General features: G+C 37.6%; 1 protein-coding gene across 3 annotated transcripts; it reads right to left on the reverse strand.

Annotated features, from left to right (window-relative positions):
• Positions 1 to 172: 172 nt before the first annotated feature.
• On the reverse strand, positions 173 to 21747 carry cul2 (cullin 2). Of its 3 annotated transcripts, none has more exons than XM_007238650.4 (21): positions 21551 to 21747; positions 18223 to 18363; positions 17556 to 17658; positions 17362 to 17456; positions 15975 to 16080; positions 15664 to 15746; positions 15277 to 15373; positions 11870 to 11980; positions 10936 to 11098; positions 10228 to 10352; positions 9222 to 9329; positions 8229 to 8288; positions 7925 to 8053; positions 7267 to 7353; positions 6857 to 7009; positions 6508 to 6585; positions 6308 to 6374; positions 4897 to 5099; positions 4316 to 4417; positions 4011 to 4127; positions 173 to 894 (listed from the first exon to the last, which is right to left on the reverse strand). In XM_007238650.4, exons 2-21 carry the CDS (start codon positions 18339 to 18341, stop codon positions 763 to 765), a joined length of 2238 nt encoding a protein of 745 aa, XP_007238712.1. In that variant the 5' UTR covers positions 18342 to 18363; positions 21551 to 21747; the 3' UTR covers positions 173 to 762. The 3 variants fall into 3 exon arrangements, with proteins under 3 accessions (XP_007238712.1, XP_007238711.1, XP_022529133.1); XM_007238649.4 differs by having other exon boundaries at positions 18223 to 18366; positions 21551 to 21741; XM_022673412.2 differs by lacking the exon at positions 21551 to 21747 and adding an exon at positions 20922 to 21074 and having other exon boundaries at positions 18223 to 18366.
• Positions 21748 to 22261: the final 514 nt, after the last annotated feature.

Consider the following 22261-nt stretch of genomic DNA (forward strand, 5'->3'; position numbering starts at 1 on the left):
TATTGATCATATATTGTTAATGCAGGACAACACACACACACACATCCATCCAACAAATCAGTGCATCTTTCTTTACCTTCCATGAGACATGGCAAAAGTCATGGTACACAATGCTAGATCCTGTCTCATGACTTTTGGCATGTCCGTGTACATAATGTTTACAAAGGTGAGATTTTCTTTTATAAGTATTTATTGGACAAGCAGCAGAATCATGTTTGTCACCTCTTATTTGTTTACTTTTTTACATTTTGAAAGTAAATACAATTATCAGTATAACGGTTTTATTACAATATTTTTTTTCCTCTTACTTTGATACATTTAAAAAAAGAAAAACACACGACAACTGCAAACGTGAGAAAAGAAAGCATGGTTGTTTTTCTCTGACACTTTTTTCTTTTTTAAAATTCTGACACAGCTCGGCACATCCGCTCGCTCTCTTGGTTTCTCTGGTTACGATTACATCGTCTAAAAATGTATTATCAGCTCTCACTTGAATAGCTATAGGCATTTTTCTTTTTTTTGTTTTCGTTGACGCTCTAGGGCGTGGCACTGGTGATGTAAACAGCATAAAATCAGAAAGGGTGGGTTGGAGGGGAGGTGGGGGGTGTTGATGGCTGCCTGGTTACTTGGAGGCCCCTCCCCCTCCCCCCACATAAGATGGAGGCACAGTCCCGCTTCTTCCCTTCGGGAGAGAGCCTGAGCCAGCCACAGCCGAAAAAAAAAGAACATGATTTGCGATCTGTCCGCCAAGTGACGATTCTTTTATGCGACGTAGCTGTACTCGTCCGCAGATGTCTGGCTCCGCTCAATGTACTGCTTGTCGATAAGCACTTCGATGCACTTCTTGATCATGCTGATACTGGGGTTGAATCTGGCTTTAGACTGGTTGATCACCTTGAAGCAGAGAGATGAGAAACATACAATAAGCTTACTGTGTGATGCATCCTTTTGGAAAAAAACAATAAAAGGGTTTATTCTCACTATAGAAAAAAACGTCAAAGCTGTCCAAAATACTGTACAAATTATGACACTAAGTTCAAATCCCAACTGTGCTGGTTTTCCAAGAATAGATCACATGCATTCTTCTTAATATAACAATAAATTGTATGATTATATTCATATGTTCGTATATCAGTGATAGATGAGTCTAAACAATATGAATATAATGTTATATAATGAATAATATAATGTGCGGATACCCTCGGGGTGCCCTAAGAACCAGTGGCTGGATTCACAAAGTAACAAAAGTGCTCTCTTTCTTCTTCATACTCAAGATAAAAGCTAAAGCAGCTCTAAATGATTTCATACAATTGGACTGGCATTTTATAAATCCAAAGCGGTGTCTTAGGTTAGTAATTCTTAGTTATTCTTAGAGACAGTTCAGATTTTTTTAAACATTATTAAGAACTTTTTAATGTTCAAGATTCTTTACAAGTTTTAGGAGATAAAAGGTTTTTAAATCTGGACCCAGTTTGTGAACCACAGTCTTCAAATATAATATCCTTCTGATCAACTAGATTAGGAGACAACACAAGGCATAATGTCCTCTGTCAAATTCTGCAACAAAAAAGGCTACCGAAACAGTCAAAGTGTGTACAGACAGAAAAATTTACAAACATTTTAACGCTAATAGAATACACACACAGACCTAAGAGAGAAGGGATGAAGCCCAGATTTGCATACAAGAGCCTGAAGCGAGCGGGAAAAGTGCCTAAATGTGGCAGAGGAATGTAGATAGGGTGGGAATCCAGAAAACTGATCCTGTGCTTCTGTCAACACCTACAACTACTGTGCGTGTATGTTCTTTACAAGTTGTTCTGGTCAATAAAAGGGTCTCTGGAAAAAATAGCATGTGGCACTTTGTTAGAAGTGCACAATCTGAAGAGCACACGTTAAAAAGCATGCTTTAAAAAGCACAGTTGGGAGAACACAGTAGTCTGAAATGCAGAGTCGAAGGAGCAGTCTGATATACAGCACAGATGAGGGAACCCCGTCTGCACAGCTTTGATTGGAGATAATCCCCAATAGTGAAGAATCAGCCTACAGAGAGGAGGGTAACATCCTGACTAGCTGGTGCCAGGAAAACAACCTCTCTCTAAACGGCAGCAAGACCAAGGAGCTGGATTGTGAACTTCTGGAAGCAGGAGGGAGTGCACTCTTCATCTTCATTAATACAACTGCAGAGGAGAGGGTCAGCAGCTTTAAGTTCCTTGGTGTTCACATCAGCTTGGATCTTATATGGTCAGAACACACCACACGGATGGTGAAGAAAGCTCAGCAGCACCTCTGCTTCCTCATGCGGCTGAGAAGATTTGGTCTGAATCCCTGTATACTCAGTACTTTCTACACCTGCACTATTGAAAGTAATCTGACAGGGAGCATTAACACCTGGTAAGGGAACTGTACTGTTTTTAAGCAGAAAGCCCTGCAGAGCTGTAGTGCCTGGGGTTCAGTTTCAAAACCTCAGACCAACCGCTGCCTGAGGAAATGTAGAAGGATCATGAAGGACCTTAACTCAAGTAACTACCTGTTCTCACAGCTGCCAGGTAGTAGAAAGTACAGAAGCATGAAGACTAGAACCAGTTGGTTCCAAAACAGCTTCTTTGCCCAGGCCTTCAGACTGCTGAACAGCCAGTAGAACAGTGTTCTTTCCAAACCACCACAGGCCTCCACACCGGTCTTATTTCATCCCATATGAACTCACACCGCACCTTGCACTTTATTCACAGTACATTCAACATTACATGCAATATTGTATGTTCATAATGTTAATGTGTATAGCGTAAGTGTATATTTCTTGTTTTATTTCATGCACCCTTTTTTTTTTTTCACTCAACTGTACACCTGTATTGATTTGTCATCTTTGTGAACTCTAGACACTGTATGGATTAGTTCAGTTCCAATTGCTGTTCACCTGATTTACTAATGAAGGCTTAGATAAAGATATCTACATAAGACGTGTGCAGGGGCCTTGTACATGCAGTTTTGTGTTTGTGTAATGTTCTTAAAGACATGTGTGGCCCATATGCGTGTCTCGACAGACGTCCTTAATAGAGTCCCCCTAAGTATCCCATTTAAAAGCTGTCATATCTCACACCTTAGGAATTCAGCTTAAACCCTTCGCAAAATAAACACCAAAGCCAAATCTTATAGTAAATATGACTTTTAAAAAGAGGCATATACTAAAATGCCTCATTAAAAAGCATGTATGATGGAAAAAACTGAAATCTGAAAGCAGGATCTACAACATGCCCTCTTATGCCCTCAAGATGATCATTAAGGGACATAATTTACAGCCTGAAGCTGGGAGTGTTCTAAGAAGGTAATAAGACCGTTTACAGTCTACAATGTGGAACTATTTTACAGGGAAACATGAAGATTAAATAAAATAAAATATCTGAAAGTACATTTCTGTATGTACGCACATGCAAAAACAGTTATTTGACTACAGTGTTTTAAAGGAACTGGGAGCTAAAATGATTTATTGCACAGTTAACTATTACTAAAAGCAAAGTAATTTTATTTAATTTATATGTTACACGATCTACCTGGCTGTTTGTTTATGAAATCACACAAAGATTTCATATGATTTATCATGGAGCAAAATAACTTGATTGGGACACCTTTAACACATAGCTTGAACCCTACAGTAAATTAATGAATATGATGTTTTAAAACCCATTTTAAACCTACTGACCTTTGTGATGTTATAATAACAATAATTATTTTCTGAATAAAGCACAATGCAGTTGAGCCAGTCAAAGCATATACTTAATATGCCAATCTTAAAAGGCACAGCAACAAAAATATCCTGTTAAATTTTAAGAAATTTAAAATTGAGCTTTTGTTTCCTAAAACTGCACAAATGTCACAATCTAAGAAAATGATAAGAAATAAAGATTATCAGACTACAAGACAATAATAAGTCAATAAAATATATATATATATAGAGAGAGAGAGAGAAAGAGAGAGAGCAGGCAGGCAGGCAGGCATGCAGTCAGAAAACTCACTTCTTGTATGAGGGCATTGTGTCTCAGGATCTTCCTGGCTTTCATAATCCTCACTATAGCAGCCTGTAAATACATTTTCCTGTCTTCGTCCACAGCACTCCTCGTCTGTTCCATCTCCTAATATACACATTCAAAGACAGCTTGAGTCATGCAGTTGGCTTCATATGACACAGACAGTACATCCTCACAGTCATATCTAATCCCCATAATTAAACAAAGAATTATTACTTTTTTCTGTTTATAGTGCTGTGTAAAGAGCTTTTTTCACAGAACCAGCAATATATAGGAGTGTTACAGTGTCGTACCTGTGGTGTGTCCCGCTGCATTGACGTAGTGATCTTAAACTTGGTTCTTTTACTAGTGAAACTCATATTTAGTGAAAAAGTAGATTCGGCCTCAATTTCCTCCTGAAGGCATAAGCAAAGCAGAACAGAAAGTTAAAGTACATAAACATACATAACTAAGAATCTATAGTAAAAATTATTCTTTATTATTTATCAGCAGCTATATGAGATTAGAAGCTGGTGATTTGACCCTAAAAAAATATTACAATATTTCAGGGTATTTTTGATATGATAATTCTTTTTTTATATGACCAAACACAAAAAGTATATTTTAATACTTTCAAGAACAAAATATATAAATTAAATAAATGATAGTTTCATAAGTATAAATAGATGAACAAATCTGTAACCTTTTGCCTATTTTGTAAACCAAAATACACAATTGTACAAAAATACCCTTACAGTTTTACAGTATATAGAAAAACATATAAAAAATAGACTTCCAAGATATACAATATGTTTTTTTTACAGTTTAAAAATTAAACTGGCATTATTGCAAAAAAATACAATATGGCACACCCCTGCATAAAACACAAACTTACTTTCTGTGAGTCATGATTGATCATCTTGACATCCAGCAGGGACTTGATGGTCTTCTGCAGCTCCTTCTCACTCATCTGTGTGCTGTCCTGCAGCTCTTTATACCCCACAGTCTCGCTGTTGTTGAAGGCCAGCAGCACCGCCATTTGATAGGTAGTAACCATGGCCACATAGGGTTTGGACAGGTAGTTCATCTTCACCTCACCTGTAAAAAAAAAAAAAAAGTGTGTAAAAGAGTGAAAGGGAAACTCAGCATGATTCACTGGAGCAGTATCAGATGTTCTCCAGGTTAGTGATAGTTATTCGAAACATGTACAGAAAAGAGGGTGTATTCCGAGAGGAGTGATGACTTTGCTTTGAGCAATTCTGCCTGATGTTATCAATTATGTTGATGTTAACAGTCTAATCCCAGTTACATTTCTAAAGAATAAGTCGATGATACCAGTTCCACAGAAATGGCACGCTCTGAAATATGTTACATATGGCCCAAAACATTCAAACAACAAACATCACCTCACGGCACAGCATCAACAAGATCAGACTTGTGTTTGTGCGTGTGTTTACTGGGGTACACAAAGCAGTTCTGGCTGCTATTATCTCAAAAGCAGGATTAGTAAAATAAATACTAGTACTATACAGTAGGCCTGTCACAATGACTCACATGTTTGAGGATTTATAGTACTGTTATCTTAAAAAAAAAACACATTTTATGACATTAATACAAACAAATAATTAATACAATGTCACCTTTTTCAATACAGACATTGACCTTGAAATTATAAAATGTTTATATATTCTACAAAATTAAACCACTATTTTTTAAACAGGTCAATTTATTCATGCCAAAGTACTCTTCTTACTAACTAAACAGAATAAGCAATACTGAAGTTAGCTAAAATAATTAAGGTAGTGTCTAACTGACAATGTCATTATTGTGACAGGCCTCACTATTATACTCACTGTGTCCAGATATTTGCAGATATCACTTCTAATTAATGAATTTAGCCGCTTTAATTGGCACTCCCTGCGACAAAGATGTAGAGCTTAGATGCGCACAAGGTGTGTGGCGCACCAAGTGAGCAAGGTGCGGAGCTTTTAAATAAACCATGCGAAGGGCTATAGCTGCGGACAAGTGAAAGGGCACACATGTATGTCAAAGACCTTTTTTATGAGCCCAAACTAACAGGGCCCAAAGAGATTGGTGGGAATTCTCAAACCGACTTGGCCCGAGTTAGGACTTGAGCAGAGAATCTAAACTATACACAGATGTGCAAATTAACTTTTTTTTTTTTTTCATTGTATTTGGATTAATAAAGCTGCATAAACATTGTAGGTCAACACCAAAAATAAATATTACTTATAGATTTATAGGATTTTCATTATAATGTGTTATAATGAACCTGTGCATGGTACCTGTGCAAAGATAGTGTAACCAGGTCAGCTTCCTCCCGCTGAAATGCTGATTATAAAACAACTCAAACTGTGGGAGAAAAGACATAAAGAACATGTAACCTCTGTAAACTGCTATATTTAAATAGATTATTTATTAATTTATTCATTAAATAGAGGTAAAAAAAAAGTATTGTTAAATACTCAAGAATGTAAGAACTTACCATCTGTACACTCTTCTCCAGTTCCTGAGGGATGGCGAACGTAGAGGAGGGGACCTGTGTAAGAGGCCATGCACCTGCCTGCAATATACACACACACACACATTCACAGACAGCCTGTTACCTTACAAAATCCCCTCATGTCTCCCAAATCTCAGAGAACTTGTCTAAATTTGTCTGGATTTGTCTACATTTGGAAAAGAGATGTCAGAGTAACTACATGTCAAATTATCTGTACTTTACGCTTGCTGAATCCATTACAACATTAACTTCTCAAGCCCAGTACATATTTTTCCCTCTAGCTCCACACGTTTTTGTGTGGTCTCTCGCTGTCTATCTTGCCTGCTCTTACCTGTAACACGTAGATCTGAAAGCTGATACCCAGGTCCACCACTATCTCCTGGGTTTTGATGAAGTTGTTGAACTTGTTGTTGAGGTCGGCACTAACGCTCATGTCTGTGTACATTCTGTGCAGTTTGCTTGTGAACTCATAGCCACACGCTTGCTGCAGGTTAAAGGACAGAAAAAGAGTCAGGAAAAAAAGCAACAAACAAAAAAGGGCACAGTTTGTATACTTTCATCACAAGTGCCCTTTCATTTGTGCTACTGATTATACGTAATAGCAGCTGTTGTGCAGGAGTGGGAGTCAGAAGAGGACTGGTGATTACTGCTGAATCACATCACTACATTTATAGGCAAGGAGCATAGAATTATAGGCCACTTCAAAGAGACACACAGTGCAACACAAAACTGCTGCCTTACCTTAAGTTTGTTGATCATGGCCTCCTCTGAGTCCATGGATAAGGAGAGGCCGTGTATTAATCTCTTAGCAAGCATTCTTGCATAAAACTGTAAGAAAGAAAAAACTTAGTTTTACAAGTTTTACATAAGCACATTTTACTTATGAATTTACAGAGAAATTTAAAGGCAAGTAAACAGGAAAGGGCCTAGATGTGAACATAAACTACTTAGCAATTAAACAACATGAGACCTAATAAGGAAATGACAGGGAGAACATGAAAAAAAAAGGTTGCATAGCTGGGTCTTTTAAGTTTATGAACAGATGCATACTACTAAAACAATGTTTAAAGCAATATTATATATCTGATATATGCTAAAATATCTGCAAAAGGCCTGTGTGTAATGATGTATAACCAGTTATGGATGTTGGATGGTCACCAATGCTGCTCAATACTGAGTAGCTATATACCCCCAATTGCCCACATTTGTTATTATTATTGATGCCAAATGATTCATGTTCATCTGCTTCATATTTAATTGGCAGTGCTTCTATTCAGAGACTAGACAAACTGTGGGTGCATTTGTACATTGTGTGTGTACAAACACACACACAAACACACATTTGGGAATATAATTAATTAATTAATTAATTAATCAATATATAGCCAACTAAACATACCTTTTGAAAGACATCTTTGTCATCAATGTACTTGAAAACAGTGATGAAGCTGGTCAGCTTATCCTCCACCTCGTTCTCAGTCATCCCCTTCGCTGACTTCTTTAGCAGATTGTCACAGTACTTGGCAAGCTGCACCACAGCATGAAGAAACACACACACACACACACACACACACACACACAAATAAAAGACACGTACACACAACAATTATTTGCAGCACTCTTGAAAAAAAACATGCTTTAGTGTGAAATATTTTAGAACTCGTATGGTTATGCTTAAATAGAATCTAGGGCCGTGCACTCACCAGTTCAGGCGCTTTACAGATGGATTTAGGCTCTCTGTAGTTTACTACTGAAGTCAATGCCTAAAACATAATATTTCATAAAACAGTCAGTCATAATTTTATCACTAAGCATTACATGCAAGGCCTGCAAATGTGGTTAGTGCCATAAAACCAAATCCACAACATCTGACTCTTTGATGCCACCCACTGGGCCAAAAGCATAAGCCCAGTACACTCACTTTCACATTTACACACACAAACAAAATGTAAGAATATTGTGTGTACAAATGGTATTGAGCAATTCTCTCAGCACCTGTGGAAATTAGAATAAAACGCTTATCTGGGCAGTAATCGTTTATTGTAATTTTAGAATAATAGAATATTTATACAAAATATCATACTTAAAGTCATGGTTTATATCACTGTATTCATTACAACATCCCCTAAGCTTTAGACTAGTGGAGTCTAGGAATATTTATAGTTATCATCATATCAACAACCTAGCTTGGTCATTAATCCACACAAATTATGTATGTTTATGTATTTATGTGTTCTTGTAAGAGAAGCTTTGTTCTTTAGACTACATCACAAGATAAAGTATGTTACTCAAAATCAGAACAAAATCTTAATACCTTGCTTTAATGAGACCTGGAGTTTTTACAGTAAAATCTTTAGTGAAAGATTAGTGAAACAAATTAATTTAAATTATGTGCTCAGTTGCCAAAACTGATTTTATACAAAAATACAGAAAAACATCCAACATATTCAATGTCTCATTTAGTCGTCCAACAATCTCAGACAGGATTTAAAGTCTATGATTAAATATGTAACTTCCCATTAAGTCTGACAAGCCTGCACACGCTGGAATGGCAGGCCTTTATAAACCTGGAAATCTGACAAGCAGGTACAGGTTTGGGGCCCTGTATGAGATTTATGCAATGTTTAAATCATGCCACTGACCTTTATTCATCATTTTGATGTAAATTTATTTATGCAATAAGAAATGCTCTATACCTTGTCAAGTGCGCTCATAAAATGCTGGTCCCCATTCAACACTGTGTTAATCAACTGGACAAATTTACTATGAACCTCCAACACAGACTCCACAAACTGGGTTGGCATCTGCAGAAAAAGGACATAAAAAACAATAAATAATATAAATTACAGGAAGACACACTAATCATACTACTTCTTGGGGCAACAGACTAAACAGCCATGACAAGTAACATCACTGCACTGGTGCCAGTCTTTCCTGAGTGCATTAGGTTTTTTTTTCAGATTTTTTTATTAATTCAATTAACCCTGAGGCAGACATTCTTTATTAATTGAATCTATGCTTTTTTAATGAATTTATTTAATTATCAAAAGTACTTCAGATTAATAGTTGCTCAAAGGGTATAAAGCGGTGGATAAAAGTTCACATTGTGTACATGATTGTTATGGTATTATGAGGCTATGAATAACTCACTGCAATGTGTAACTCATTTTGAACATCGTCAGTGACACTGGTGTTTTAGCAGTTTCTAGTTTATTGCAGACCTGTGCCTTAGTGGTTTAAGGATTGTTTATCAATTTCCGTGCATGTTAGGGTGACAGTGTGGGATTTCCTTAATGTATATACTTACTATTAACTTGTACAGGTACAAGATGCACTTCACTCAAACCCTTTTAAATGGAAAGCAACCAGCTGTAGTCGATTAAAATCACTAACAAAAAGTTGCCCTTGGCTATGGCATGCTAAAATATATTTTGAAACTATCAGCACCACTCACTTAATAATCTAAGGGTCGTACGTAAGTGTATGTATGTGTTTGTACCCCTGAGAATTCAGTGTTAGAGTATTAAAAAAACACTTAAATCCCAGAATTGCTAATGCATTTATGTCCACAACAAGCGTATGTAAACTTGAAACAGTAATATTGCCTTTATAAGGATTTCTTAATTAATTAGTTCAGACACATAGAAAATAGACATACAGAATCAAATTTACATATATATTTTATTTTCCCATAAAACTCACATTTTCCTGAGAGAGGTTACTGGTGGCTCGGAGACCCTCATCATGAATGTGCACCTGCAGCTCTTGTATCATGTGAGGTAAGCCGTTGGAGACAGCCCGCAGCAGCGTGTACATGTTCGCCATGTCTGAAAACAAGCCAGAACAAGCCACATCAAATCCCCAGATCCAAAAGTGAAAATCAGGGCTTTGGGCTCCTTCCCAACATACTGTTCACACTAAAGGATGACCAAGAGTCACTGACGCAACAACAACAACAAAAAAGATCACCGCTGAGAATTAGCTGTTAAACACCTTGAGATATAATGAGGAACAACTTATGAGAGCTATATACTATACTACTACTACTATCTAACAGTCACTATTATTATTAAACTATTACTTTTAATAATAGAAACATAAAACTATACAATGTTGTATATCTGGAGCATGTTTTTTGCCTGTTGGAACCAGAAGTTTTGGATGTTTTCATTGTCAAATTAAATCATTCTTTTGATATGAAAAAAAAAGAAAAAATAATGAAATAGAATATCTGAATTGTTTTTTTGGATTGATGAGTAATCTTGACCTTGTTGGTGTGCATGAAATGTTAATCTATGGTAATTCCTCATTAGTTACAACTCCATGTGAAAGACAAATTGCTAAACCACACTCAGCATTTTGTAGTTTGAATAGATTGATTGAGGCTGTCAGAATAAAAAAAATACTCACCGTCTCTCTTCTCTTGTCTGACGATGTTCTGGCACTCCCCATGCAGAAACTGCAGATGGTCGGCCACCATCCTCTGCTGGCATTCGTGAATGACTTTGGCGTAGGAGCTCGGGTGCAGGTACTTCCGACATCGCACCTCTTCATCTTTCAACCGCCCTAAAACCTGCAACCCAGAAAACCACAGACTCTCTGATCATAGGAAGCTATAAAGGAAATTCATTTCCATTCAAGTGCTTAGCTCTAGTTCTGATAACTGATTATTTATGACAGCTCCACAAGATTATACAGCAGTAAACCCACTAATCTGATTTGAAAATGTCTCAAAATGTTTCTGGAAAGTCTGCAGTATTCCCACAAGTAAACTTAACAAAATGTGTCTCTTTTTAATTGATTTGCTTTACCTACGACTTCTGAAACAACAGACCAATAACAAAAAAAAAGAAAAGAAAGAAAAAACAAAGTCATGTTAATGGTAGAGTAAAATTTCCAGTAAATAATAAAGAGCCCTTATCTACACCGATTCCAGAAATGTGAAATCTATGAAGCGATCACTGGGGCTTTCATGACTGCATGACTGTGTCTAAAACACTATTCAACAGAATGAAACATGATACTAACATTCATCTTAAGCATACCAACCAGTACGTCTAATGAACACTGACAGATAAAATCAGACAATTTTCCCCAAATCAAACAAGCATAAAATTACTTGGAAAAGGTCCAAATCAAGAGACTGTGGTACAAGATGAGAATGCTTTAAGAAGCTCTCTTAAACATAAATTGATACCAGCTGCAGTTTATCTCAGTGCATTACGACTGATCAGTGTGCTTGTGAAAACACAACCAGTCTCTAATTGTATTTTTATAAGAACAGAATCAAGATTGGCAAACAAACCATCAGCAAAAACAAAAGTGTATGTCTGCCCCACCTTACCTTCTCCATATACTGAGAACAGTTGGATTCTTGCAGTAGGTTGGAGGCTTCTTGTTTGTAATACTCGCCCGTTTTTGTCAGAAATGGCCCTTCAAAGATCTCCTGATAAAACTAGAATGCAGCAACAGAGGGTGTGGTTCCCATGTGAGTTGTAAGTGTGCAGAAGGGCATACAGAGCAGAGACACATTTTCAGATATTCTAAAACAATACAGTGTCATTAAAAGCTAATTTAGCATAACTTGCTTAAAAGCTTAGACAGAATGCATTTTTTGAGTATTTAATTTATTCAGAGATATATACAGATTGTCTACATTCATAAATTCTGTCGCAGAAGGTCATAATAGAAACATGATAAAATCTGCTTTTATTGGCTGGTTTGCAACATCATGATGGCTCCTAGGAGCAACATACCATAGCATTCTAATTATTACCAGGTCTTTCAGAATTACAAGCTGGTACTGGTCGCTTTTGATGTGTGTTTTGCCCCAGTTTGGTTCAGCCACTGTACAGGTGCTGGTCAACGAATTAGAATAATTTGAAATAGTGCAATCATGAAATTCTTTGAATGCATTTTTTGTGCAGAAAGCAAATCAGGTGTTCACCGCACCTGTCCTACTCGTTAGACTAATCACAGAACTCGTTACCTGGAAAAAAATTTGCTCAGCTGAGCTTTCCAAAAGGCCCATTTAGGCCATTTAACTGTGACACTGTTGTTTTATTGAATTAGAATAATGGAGAAACCGTTTCATTGAATTAGAATAATTTTTATTATAATTACAATCATCACTTTCTCAGTATTTTGTGGCTGCCCCCTTGGCTTGTATGACTGCCTGAAGTCTCCGCGGCATCGATTTGACCAGCTTGTCGCAAGTTTCCGCACTCACAGCTTCCCAGGCAGTGGCGATGTTCTGCTTCAGTTGGTCCAGCGTAGTAGGCTTTCTGTCGCGAATTTTCCGCTTGAGGATGGCCCAAAGGTTTTCAATGACATTGAGGTTTTCAGGCGAGTTGGCCGGCCATGCCAAAACTTCAAGCTGTTTTTTAGTGAACCAATCTTTGGTCGACTTTGCCGCATGAGCCGGTGCAAGATCCTGTTGAAATATGAAGTCTTCTTCGCCGAACTGTTCCTCAACAGTCTGAATCAGGAACGTTTCCAGAACATCTTGATATACAGCAGCATTGACAGTCTTCTTGAGGAAGCAGAGTTTCCCTACACCTCGAGCGGACATGCATCCCCAGACCATAACGCTCTAGGGAAACTTGACGGATCTTTTCACGCACTCGTAGGTTTCGCCACCACGACGCCAGACACGAGTACCTTGCTCACCAAAGGAGATGCAGAAGCGTGATTCGTCACTGAAGACCACTTTCTGCCAGTCTTCAGCAGTCCACTCGCCGTGGTCTTTGGCCCACTTCAGCCGTTTCTCCATTTGTTTCTTGTTCAGCATCGGTTTTACTGCTGGAACGCGAGATTTGAAGCCGAGTTCGCGCAGACGACGGTAAGTGGTTGATCTGGAGACGTCAGCGCCGGTCTGCTTGTTCCACTAGTCGGTGAGCTCGGAAGTGGACTTGAACCGGTTGCTGACTGCGATCTTTCTCAGCTGCTTGTTGTCGCGAGCAGAAGTTTTTCGGACGCCGGAACAGTTGGTGCGCTTGCTGCAGTTTTTCTTGAGAGCTTTGCAGACGGAAGACTGGCTGATGCCGAGCTGCTCAGCAATTTTAGTTTGGGTCAAGCCTTGTTGGCAAAGGGCTTGAATTTGAGCCACTATTCCAGTTGAGAGGTCGCGCTGCTTACCCATGATTGATTTTACAACTTAGAAATTCTACTCAACCCTGACTTTATACTGCACAGTGAACACTCTTCACAGAAAACAAAAATTCGAGCATTTATTCTAATTCAATGAAACGGTTTCTCCATTATTCTAATTCAATAAAACAACAGTGTCACAGTTAAATGGCCTAAATGGGCCTTTTGGAAAGCTCAGCTGAGCAAATTATTTTCCAGGTAACGAGTTCTGTGATTAGTCTAAAGAGTAGGACAGGTGCGGTGAACACCTGATTTGCTTTCTGCACAAAAAATGCATTCAAAGAATTTCATGATTGCACTATTTCAAATTATTCTAATTCGTTGACCAGCACCTGTAGTCAAGTTTGTTTTCAGGGTAATGTAAGCAATTGAGGTGCAGCTACAGTTTATAAAAGGCTAACTGGCTAGTGGGCTAGGTGCAAAGACTGACACATAACAATTTTGGAGTTTAAGAATTTCCTTATTTTGCATCCCCTGTTTTGGTTAAGTAAGGTAAAAACAATTTCCACACTAGGGAACCTTTTAGATAAAATAGGTCACAGTCCTATGCCAAGACCTATGCCAAATAATCTACACAGACATTTAGACTCATACAATTTTTTTCTCACTACAAAAAAAACAGTGGCCAACATTTTTAATGGTACTCACTAGAGGTGTGCCAAAAAATCGATTCACATAAGAATCTTGATTCTCATTTACTACGATTCAGAATCGATTTAAAATGTCCCAAAATCGATTCTGAGGGGCGGGTTTTAGACTGGGTTTTGGGCTGGGTATTTTTGTTGGACCTGGCAACCCTGGGGATAGCGCTTGTCCCTTTGGAGATCTTCCAGACCCACACAGAGCGTAGGTGTTTGAGAATCACCGGTAAGATGGCAGAACAAGCACTATATTACCTTAGATTAACGTGTAGTTTTAATGTTTTATGGCAGAATGCTTCATAACAAGCATAAAAAGATCGCTAGTAGTTAGTTTCAGTAACTGTTAGCTAGCTAACTAGCTAACTTTCCAGTTCCACCTTAAATAACGCTACAGGTGGCAGCGGGCTGCAGCATTTAAGGCGGAACGGAAAAATAACAATAAGCTAATCAGAGCTAATTTCAGCTCCTCATCACAGAGGAATTAAGGAATGGACAATATGAATTAATTTCTCCACCTCCTGCCCCCTTTCTGAAGAAATACAACCACCTTAAATTAACTAATTAATCAGCAGCTGCTCCTGAACTTTAGCGCTCCACTGCTATCATCACATCAGCCCAGCAGCGTCACCTACACACCACCGCTAGTAGCCTGGTAATAAAGCAGTGTTATTTATTATTTATTTATTGTTCATTAACGTCATTGTGATATCCCAGTGATTCCTCTGTCACTGAGGACCCACATTCCTGCACATTTTATTGTTTTTGTAACACATTACTTGCTCCAGGACCAGTGTATATTATGGAGGGTTTTTTTTCAATACGATTCATAAGCCAGAAGCAGAAATATTTATAATTCAAATCGTTTTGAATCAAAAATCGATTTTGAATCGAATCGTGGCCCCCAAAATCGGAATCGAATCGAATCGTGAGATAGTAATCGATTCCCACCCCTAGTACTCACCTTTAGAGGAAACTTTTTCTTGTACTGTTCAACATGAACAAAGGAGTTGATAACCCCATGGATTACTTTCTGATTCGGATCCTCCCCACACCGGTCACTAGAGACAGAACACATTTTTTTAATATCATTACAGACAAGAGAAGCCAAGGTAAGCCTGAGATATTTACAATTCATACACAAATGAAGTAAACTTTAATCCATAAACAAAAGACACAAAGACCAGTCAAAATGTGATGTGACATACAAGTTACCAGAACTTCAACACAGCTTACAAAATAAACAACTGCTTGAGACAAGCTTATTTTTGTTCAGAGGCTTAGCTGTACATGACACTGTAAATGAAACAGCATCTAGAGTAACAGTGATCCATGCAGACAGTAAACTTACTTTTTGATTTCTTTCAAAAGCATTCGGATCAGCGTGGCCTGTAGTGGCTCGATCATCAGCTTCCTCCACATGTCAAGTGCAAGCTGCAGATGTAATCAAAAGTTATAAAATTTATCATAATAACATTTTAAGATAACATGATATTTAGTTATACTCTTTAATAAGTTTAACTCTGTTAGTTAAAACACTTAAATATTATATTCTTAAATCTATACAATTTGCACCTGTTAACATACATACACAATAAAATACTGAGCAACAAAAATATTAAATCTAAGCATAGTAAAAGAACAATAGTTTGTTGTGTTTACCTCTCCAATTTCCATCAGCGGTTCATTCATATCAACCCCACCGTACCCATACTGCAAGTCTGCTTCCGTCAGTTTGTTTTTCTTTATGAACTGTGTGTTGAGGTACCTGAGGTAAAATAATAATTGCACAGACAGTTGGAAAAACACTATAAAAACAAACATTGTCCTCATGCATCACTGTTTATCTGTCTGGCACACACATCACATTTTAAGTACCACATTTCAACTGAGTTACTGGATGAAACCGTAAAGACAAAAGACAATCAACAATTACAGCGCTACAATGAGCCTCTGTGGGCTCTCTGCTTATTTCCTCAGCTGTCTAAGCTCAGCAGGACAGTGACACTGCCAGGATGCAGCATAACACTGTGAACTCTGGCACACTGAACTGACCTTAAACTCTGACTGGGCTTACAGGGCACAGAAATTTTAAATACATTATATTACAATAACAACAACAACTATAGTAATTACATCTGCATAAAAAACATGAGGAGCTTTGTAATGAAATTTGACATAGTGTTATATATTGCATATTTGTGATACATTATCGATACATGGGGTCAAATATTGATATTTTTTAAATGAAACATAGGCACTCTAAACTCCCCAAGACTCACCCGCAGTTGACTTACTACAATTACTGCTTTATTGCTCCACCTTTTGGTGTTAATCAAATGAACAGAATAAACCTGCAGTGAAAAATACTGGTTGTAAAATTATGTGAAACTGACACCAATAAATCTTTAATTTCTGGTATTTGCTTATTTAGGGGTATTTTATCCTCAGTAACACAGGTCGGTGAAGTATCATAGAGAATGGTCTTGCAATATATTTTTTACATAAAAATGTGATACATTTTTGTTATACTCACCATAAAACAGCAGTAATAAGTTGGTATAAATATGAATATAATTGACAGTGTTTTAAATAGGTAAACATGCAACCACCTGCAATAACAAGTCAAACTGAAACTATAAAAACTATGCCTCTACAATCGATCAATCAATGCTCAAATGCAACTACTGTGCTACTCCACCATAGGCAAAAATCAAGTGAAGCTACCTGAATTGGCCAATCGCTTTTTTTACGTTGTGAACTGACAAGTGATAGATGGATTATCCAAAAGACTGGAGGATAAAAGGCTATGTTTCCATGAAAACCAGGCACATAATAAAACACATTTATAAGGAGTCACTGCATTAGTAAACAGACTAAAGAACCAGCTGAGCTTGTTTACTGTGAAACATTTATTCCACTACTTTCATAAAGAGCAAAAACAAAAAAAAACAAACATGCAAAAAAGCTAAAATTTATTTTCTATTTTCACACAAACCATTTAATAAGAGAAATGTATTTCTACCTATTTGAGTCTACATCCACGCACCTGTACAAGCAATCCATGTAGTCAGCACCCTTACTGTACTCCTCCCAGTATCTATGATACATCAGCAGGACTTTCTCCTCAGACTCCAGCACTTTCTACAAAAAGAGACAACATTCAGTATGACCTCCAGTTCTGCATTTGGCAGCACTACATGTGAGCAAATGTCCACAAGAGGAAACGTCACTGGTCCTTACCTTATAGAGCTGACGGACATGATTTTCCAGAAATACTTTTGTCTCTGTGTAAAGCCGCTCGCCCAAAGGTTCTGGGTACGCCACACACAATGCATAAATATCACTGAGGGTGGAGTTAAAGTTTTGTGGAGGTCAGAGTTTGAACATTTCATAACATTTGCAGTACTAAAATAAAAATTAACCAAGGCCAAGCTCTTTAAGACTAAATATAAATTAAATGTTGGAGGTTGGGATGGGAGCTAAATGCAATAAGTCAAGTAGTTATCATTTTCAAAATGGGATAATCAAGATTGTATAATTTTACACATAGACCCTGCCAGAGGAACAGATTTGTGCCTTTTTTTTTAAATCTGTAAAGAACTTTAACTGGCAGCGACTTGCATATTTTGCACCTAACTTCAACTGAAATATAAAGAGGATATGTTTTCAATATAAAAGCTAAATAGCTAGCTTGCTCTTCTTAAAAAAATAAGTAAAACTTTTTTTTTTTTTAACTACCTTGAATTTAAAGCTAAAAAAACAAAAATTTGCTTATTTGATAGCTCTAAATAGTGCTGTCTAGAGGTAGCAAGTCAAGGTTTAACATCTGCAAAGCCACTGAAGCCTTGACTTACTGCCACTAGACACCGGACATATGTCATCTCCCTTCAGGTGTAAAGCAGGATACGAAAACCGATCATTCCAAGTGGCTCTCTCCACGTAGTCGAGCATCACCACAGCCCTGATGGTCGTCAGCAGCTTGTTCCATGTCTCATCAAAATCCACCACCCGCGGTTTTAAGGACATTGTGTGCGGCTTCCGCTGCAGACTGCTGGGAGAGGCAGAGGATTTCAAAAGATAATGTGTCATACAACCCAGTAACCAATGCCAAAGTGAAGCACAGATTTCATAATCAGCAGCTACACTCTAAAAAAAGCCTGTTTAAAAGACTGTAAACATCAGTTCATGCAAAGTGTATTCTGAAATCAAGGAGTTATTAATAGGGAGATGCATCATGCTTTGCTGGCTTTTCAACTATGGCAGATGTTGGAACATAGCTGTAAGTTGCAGCTTAGATTCTATGTCCGAACCATAGAGTCGGGCCGAGATTTATCACCACTTTCCTCAGGCCGAATTGGGCGCAAGATAATAATATGTAATGTAGGCATCTGTTTTTTAATAATATTTTTATTTTATATAAATCTATGGCATGATAATCACTAGCAAGGTTTAAAACTGTGTTTTAAAAAAGTGCACACTCCACTTGTCCGTAGTACGCACTTTACTTGCAGTGCTGTGCAGTGCATAGCCTAATAATTTTTTGTTTGTTTGTTTGTTTGTTTTTGCACATAGACTATAAGCTCAATATAAAAATATTTTGTTAAGATTTATTTTCTTATCTTAAAACATGTTAAATTATATTAGATTAGAATAAAGTCACTCAGAATTAATTCTTGTAGCCTAATTTTGGGCCTGACCTAAGCTCTACCAGATTATCCCAAAAGTATTGAATGGAGCTCCCTCAGTACAGAAAACTCCTCTACAGCCCAGTGAGGATGGCTTTAGAACCGAGGCTTAGCACTGGGGCATAGCGACTCTAGGTTCATATAGGTACATATAAAACCAGCGCATCTACACTTATCAAACAATCAATAGATGACAGATTCACTAACTGAATCTGAATTTTACTTTTAAAGAGGCCAATTCATCATGCAGGGTTCTTGCTCTTTGTTAAAAGTCAAATTGAACGCTTTTTAAGACCTTTTTAGGACCTCAGTAAATATGTTATAAATATTATATTATAAATATTTAAGGCCCAAAAATGTAGTTATAACTTCTTAAGTAGAAAATAATTTATTGTGTTAAAAATTAAAATGTAACGTTTCCCATTTATGATCAATTTTCTTCATCAATTTTGTTCCACTGTGATGCAGAACCTGTTAGCATGTTACTAAGCTCTCCGCTAATGTTAGTGCTTTCCCACTGGCATTAAACGCACCATCTAAAAATGTAATACCTACAGTAAATTTACAGAAATGTTAAGACAATTTAAGAACTAAATTATGCATATTTTAAGGACCTGCGGGAACCCTGTCATGAAATTTGTACACACTAGAATTATTAAATGCAAGGGTCAAATAATGTAAAAAATGTAGAAAAGAATATACAAGTAACAGTGTTTCATTTCTATATAGTATATAAATACACACTTGACTAGTGTTTTTTATCAGAAGTGCAGCAATTAAGCCCTTGCAGAAGAATGCAGATACATTTGTGATAAAATAAATAAATTAAAAGAACACTGCATCATTACCATGCTATTAGCAGTGCTCTGTAGGTGACTGCAAAAGAGCAGTAAAACTCAGTAAACTTACTGCAGGACATTTAGGGCAACATATCTCCTCAAAGGGAGTCAAGACATTTAAGTCTAATTTGGGAAGCCTCTACCAGTTCTGAAAAACTTCAGAACCATGACAACTTTACAACTTTCAATGGAAGTCAATGTAAACACTCTTTATTCCAAGTAGGGAAGCCCCATATATTCACCAACCAAAATCATTCAGCTAAAAAGGCAAAAAGGCACTTTCATTGTTTAGCTGGCTCATTTAAAAAGTTTAGTGTTGAATATATATTTTTTTGTTTTCATAAAAAAAAAACAGGACAATGCATTTTAAAATGCTATTTAAAATATATGAGTACTTTTTTGTCAAAAATTTTAAATGGCTGGTCAAAGATATTTTTAGGATTACAGCTATAGTACATGACATATCACATTTTGGTTTTAAGTAACTTATTGACTTATTTAACCTAGTTAGTTAGCTAAATCTAGCTAACTAGTAAACCTGTAACACAAAATAGCTAGTGTAATGGTATAAATATAACTAACCTACACACCTTTAAATGTTTAAAACCACAACATTTTGGGGAAAATTTGAAATTTGCAGATTGTAAAGCCTCACAGTCCTACAGTAAAACTACAGAGCAAACTTTAGAGCACCATCATGTCTTACAGCTAGGGCTAGGCATCTTCAAAAGCATTTCTATCGGTCTGTTTATTAGTGAAACTCGACACAACGTAGAAAACTGTCAGATTAACATTGTCATAAAGTGAAAAATGGTAGATAAAAGATGTTTTTAAGATTACAGCTAAGGTTACAATATATGAAATATCTGTTATCACATTTTGGGCTTAAGTATTGACTTATTTAACCTAGCTAAATAGTTAACTAAATCTAGCTAGGATAACGTTAAGCCAACCAGTAACTTTTAAGCCAATATAACTTGTGCAATAGTATAAGTTAAATATAATTAAGCTAGTTACACACCAAGTATTAAAAGCACAACATTTCAGGGTAAAATTGATTTGAGCAGATTTTGAAGTCTTACAGTCTTACAGTAGAACTACAGAGCAAACTTCAGACCACCACCATGTCTTACAGCTAGGGCTAAGTAAGTAGCCAGCCAGCCAGCAGATTGATGAACTCCATTTGTGGCTATATTAAGGAAGGCTCGTTATACAGTTAGTTAACGCTGGTTATATGAGTTTTCTGTGAAGCTTTATAAGCCGACAGTTGGGTAATTACCCGGATTTACCCGTTGGGATTTAAACCCGTTTACTTATAAAAACACAGTCACGAGCCTAACAGTACGGAGGCCTAGCTAGTTAGCCGGATAGCCGCTTCAGCTAGTCTGACATTTCAGTGATTTCGGTTTTGTTTAGGGAGCTGGAGCTGGAGTTTAGTGGAGGTAAAGACTGAGACAGGCCCAAAACAAGGAAGCTACTCCCCAAGTAAAGTTACTGGACCGTCCTTTTAGTCAGAGCGCTGAAATCCGAACTCTAACCGAACCGAAACAGCAGCTAGTCGGCTAAACCCGAGCGAGCCTCCGATCCAGAGAGGAGCTCCAGCCCGCAGCTCCTCCTCCCGCAGCCCCGACACCCGGCCCCGGCTCGCCCGCGCCCTAAACACGCGGATAAAGGCGCGGTTCTGGGTGTGTAGCTGAGTGTCGGTGGTTACCTCGGGGTTCAGGGTCAGTGCGCTCGGTTTCAGTGAAGTTCCCCCGCTGTCAGAAAGCCCGATTCTCTCTCTCAGACCTGCTCCATCGCAGCAGCAGCAGCAGAGGAGGACAGCACAACTCCATCAGCTGGAGGGATGTCAGACTCCACACACACTGCGGAACTGGGAAAAAGCTGTAAAACACACACCAGGAACCTGTAATAATTTTAAGTTAACTACAAAGCTGATGTACAGAGTGTTAAATATCCCTTCTGTGTAAGAACAGACAGATTTAACAATATTTCGCTATTAAAACTCCCCCATTTCGAGTTGGTTTTGTCCAAAACTACGGAATCCAGCTCAGGACAGTTCACCTTCGCGCACACCGCTCTGCTCCGAGGCCGACCTGAGGTGCATGACGTCAATCATCAAAAAACTGAGAAGAAATGAGCAAATACAGGTGCATCTCAAAAAAATAGAATATTGTTGAAAAGTTACTTTATTTCAGTAATTCAGTTCAAAATGTGTGTTTATTTCTTTATGGTTGATGATTATGGTTTACCCAATTGGTACTTACCCACTTGTGGGCAGTGTGCCAAGTCCTGCTGGAAAATGAAATGTTGTCAGCAGAGGGAAGCATGAAGTGCTGTAGAATTTTCCAGGAAAACACTGCACTGACTTTTGACTTGATATAACACAGTGGACCAACACCAGCAGATTGAGACATGACTT

The sequence above is a fragment of the Astyanax mexicanus genome, chromosome 6 (genome assembly GCF_023375975.1).
Source record: "Astyanax mexicanus isolate ESR-SI-001 chromosome 6, AstMex3_surface, whole genome shotgun sequence".
In the NCBI taxonomy this organism is placed as follows: Eukaryota; Metazoa; Chordata; class Actinopteri; order Characiformes; family Acestrorhamphidae; genus Astyanax; species Astyanax mexicanus.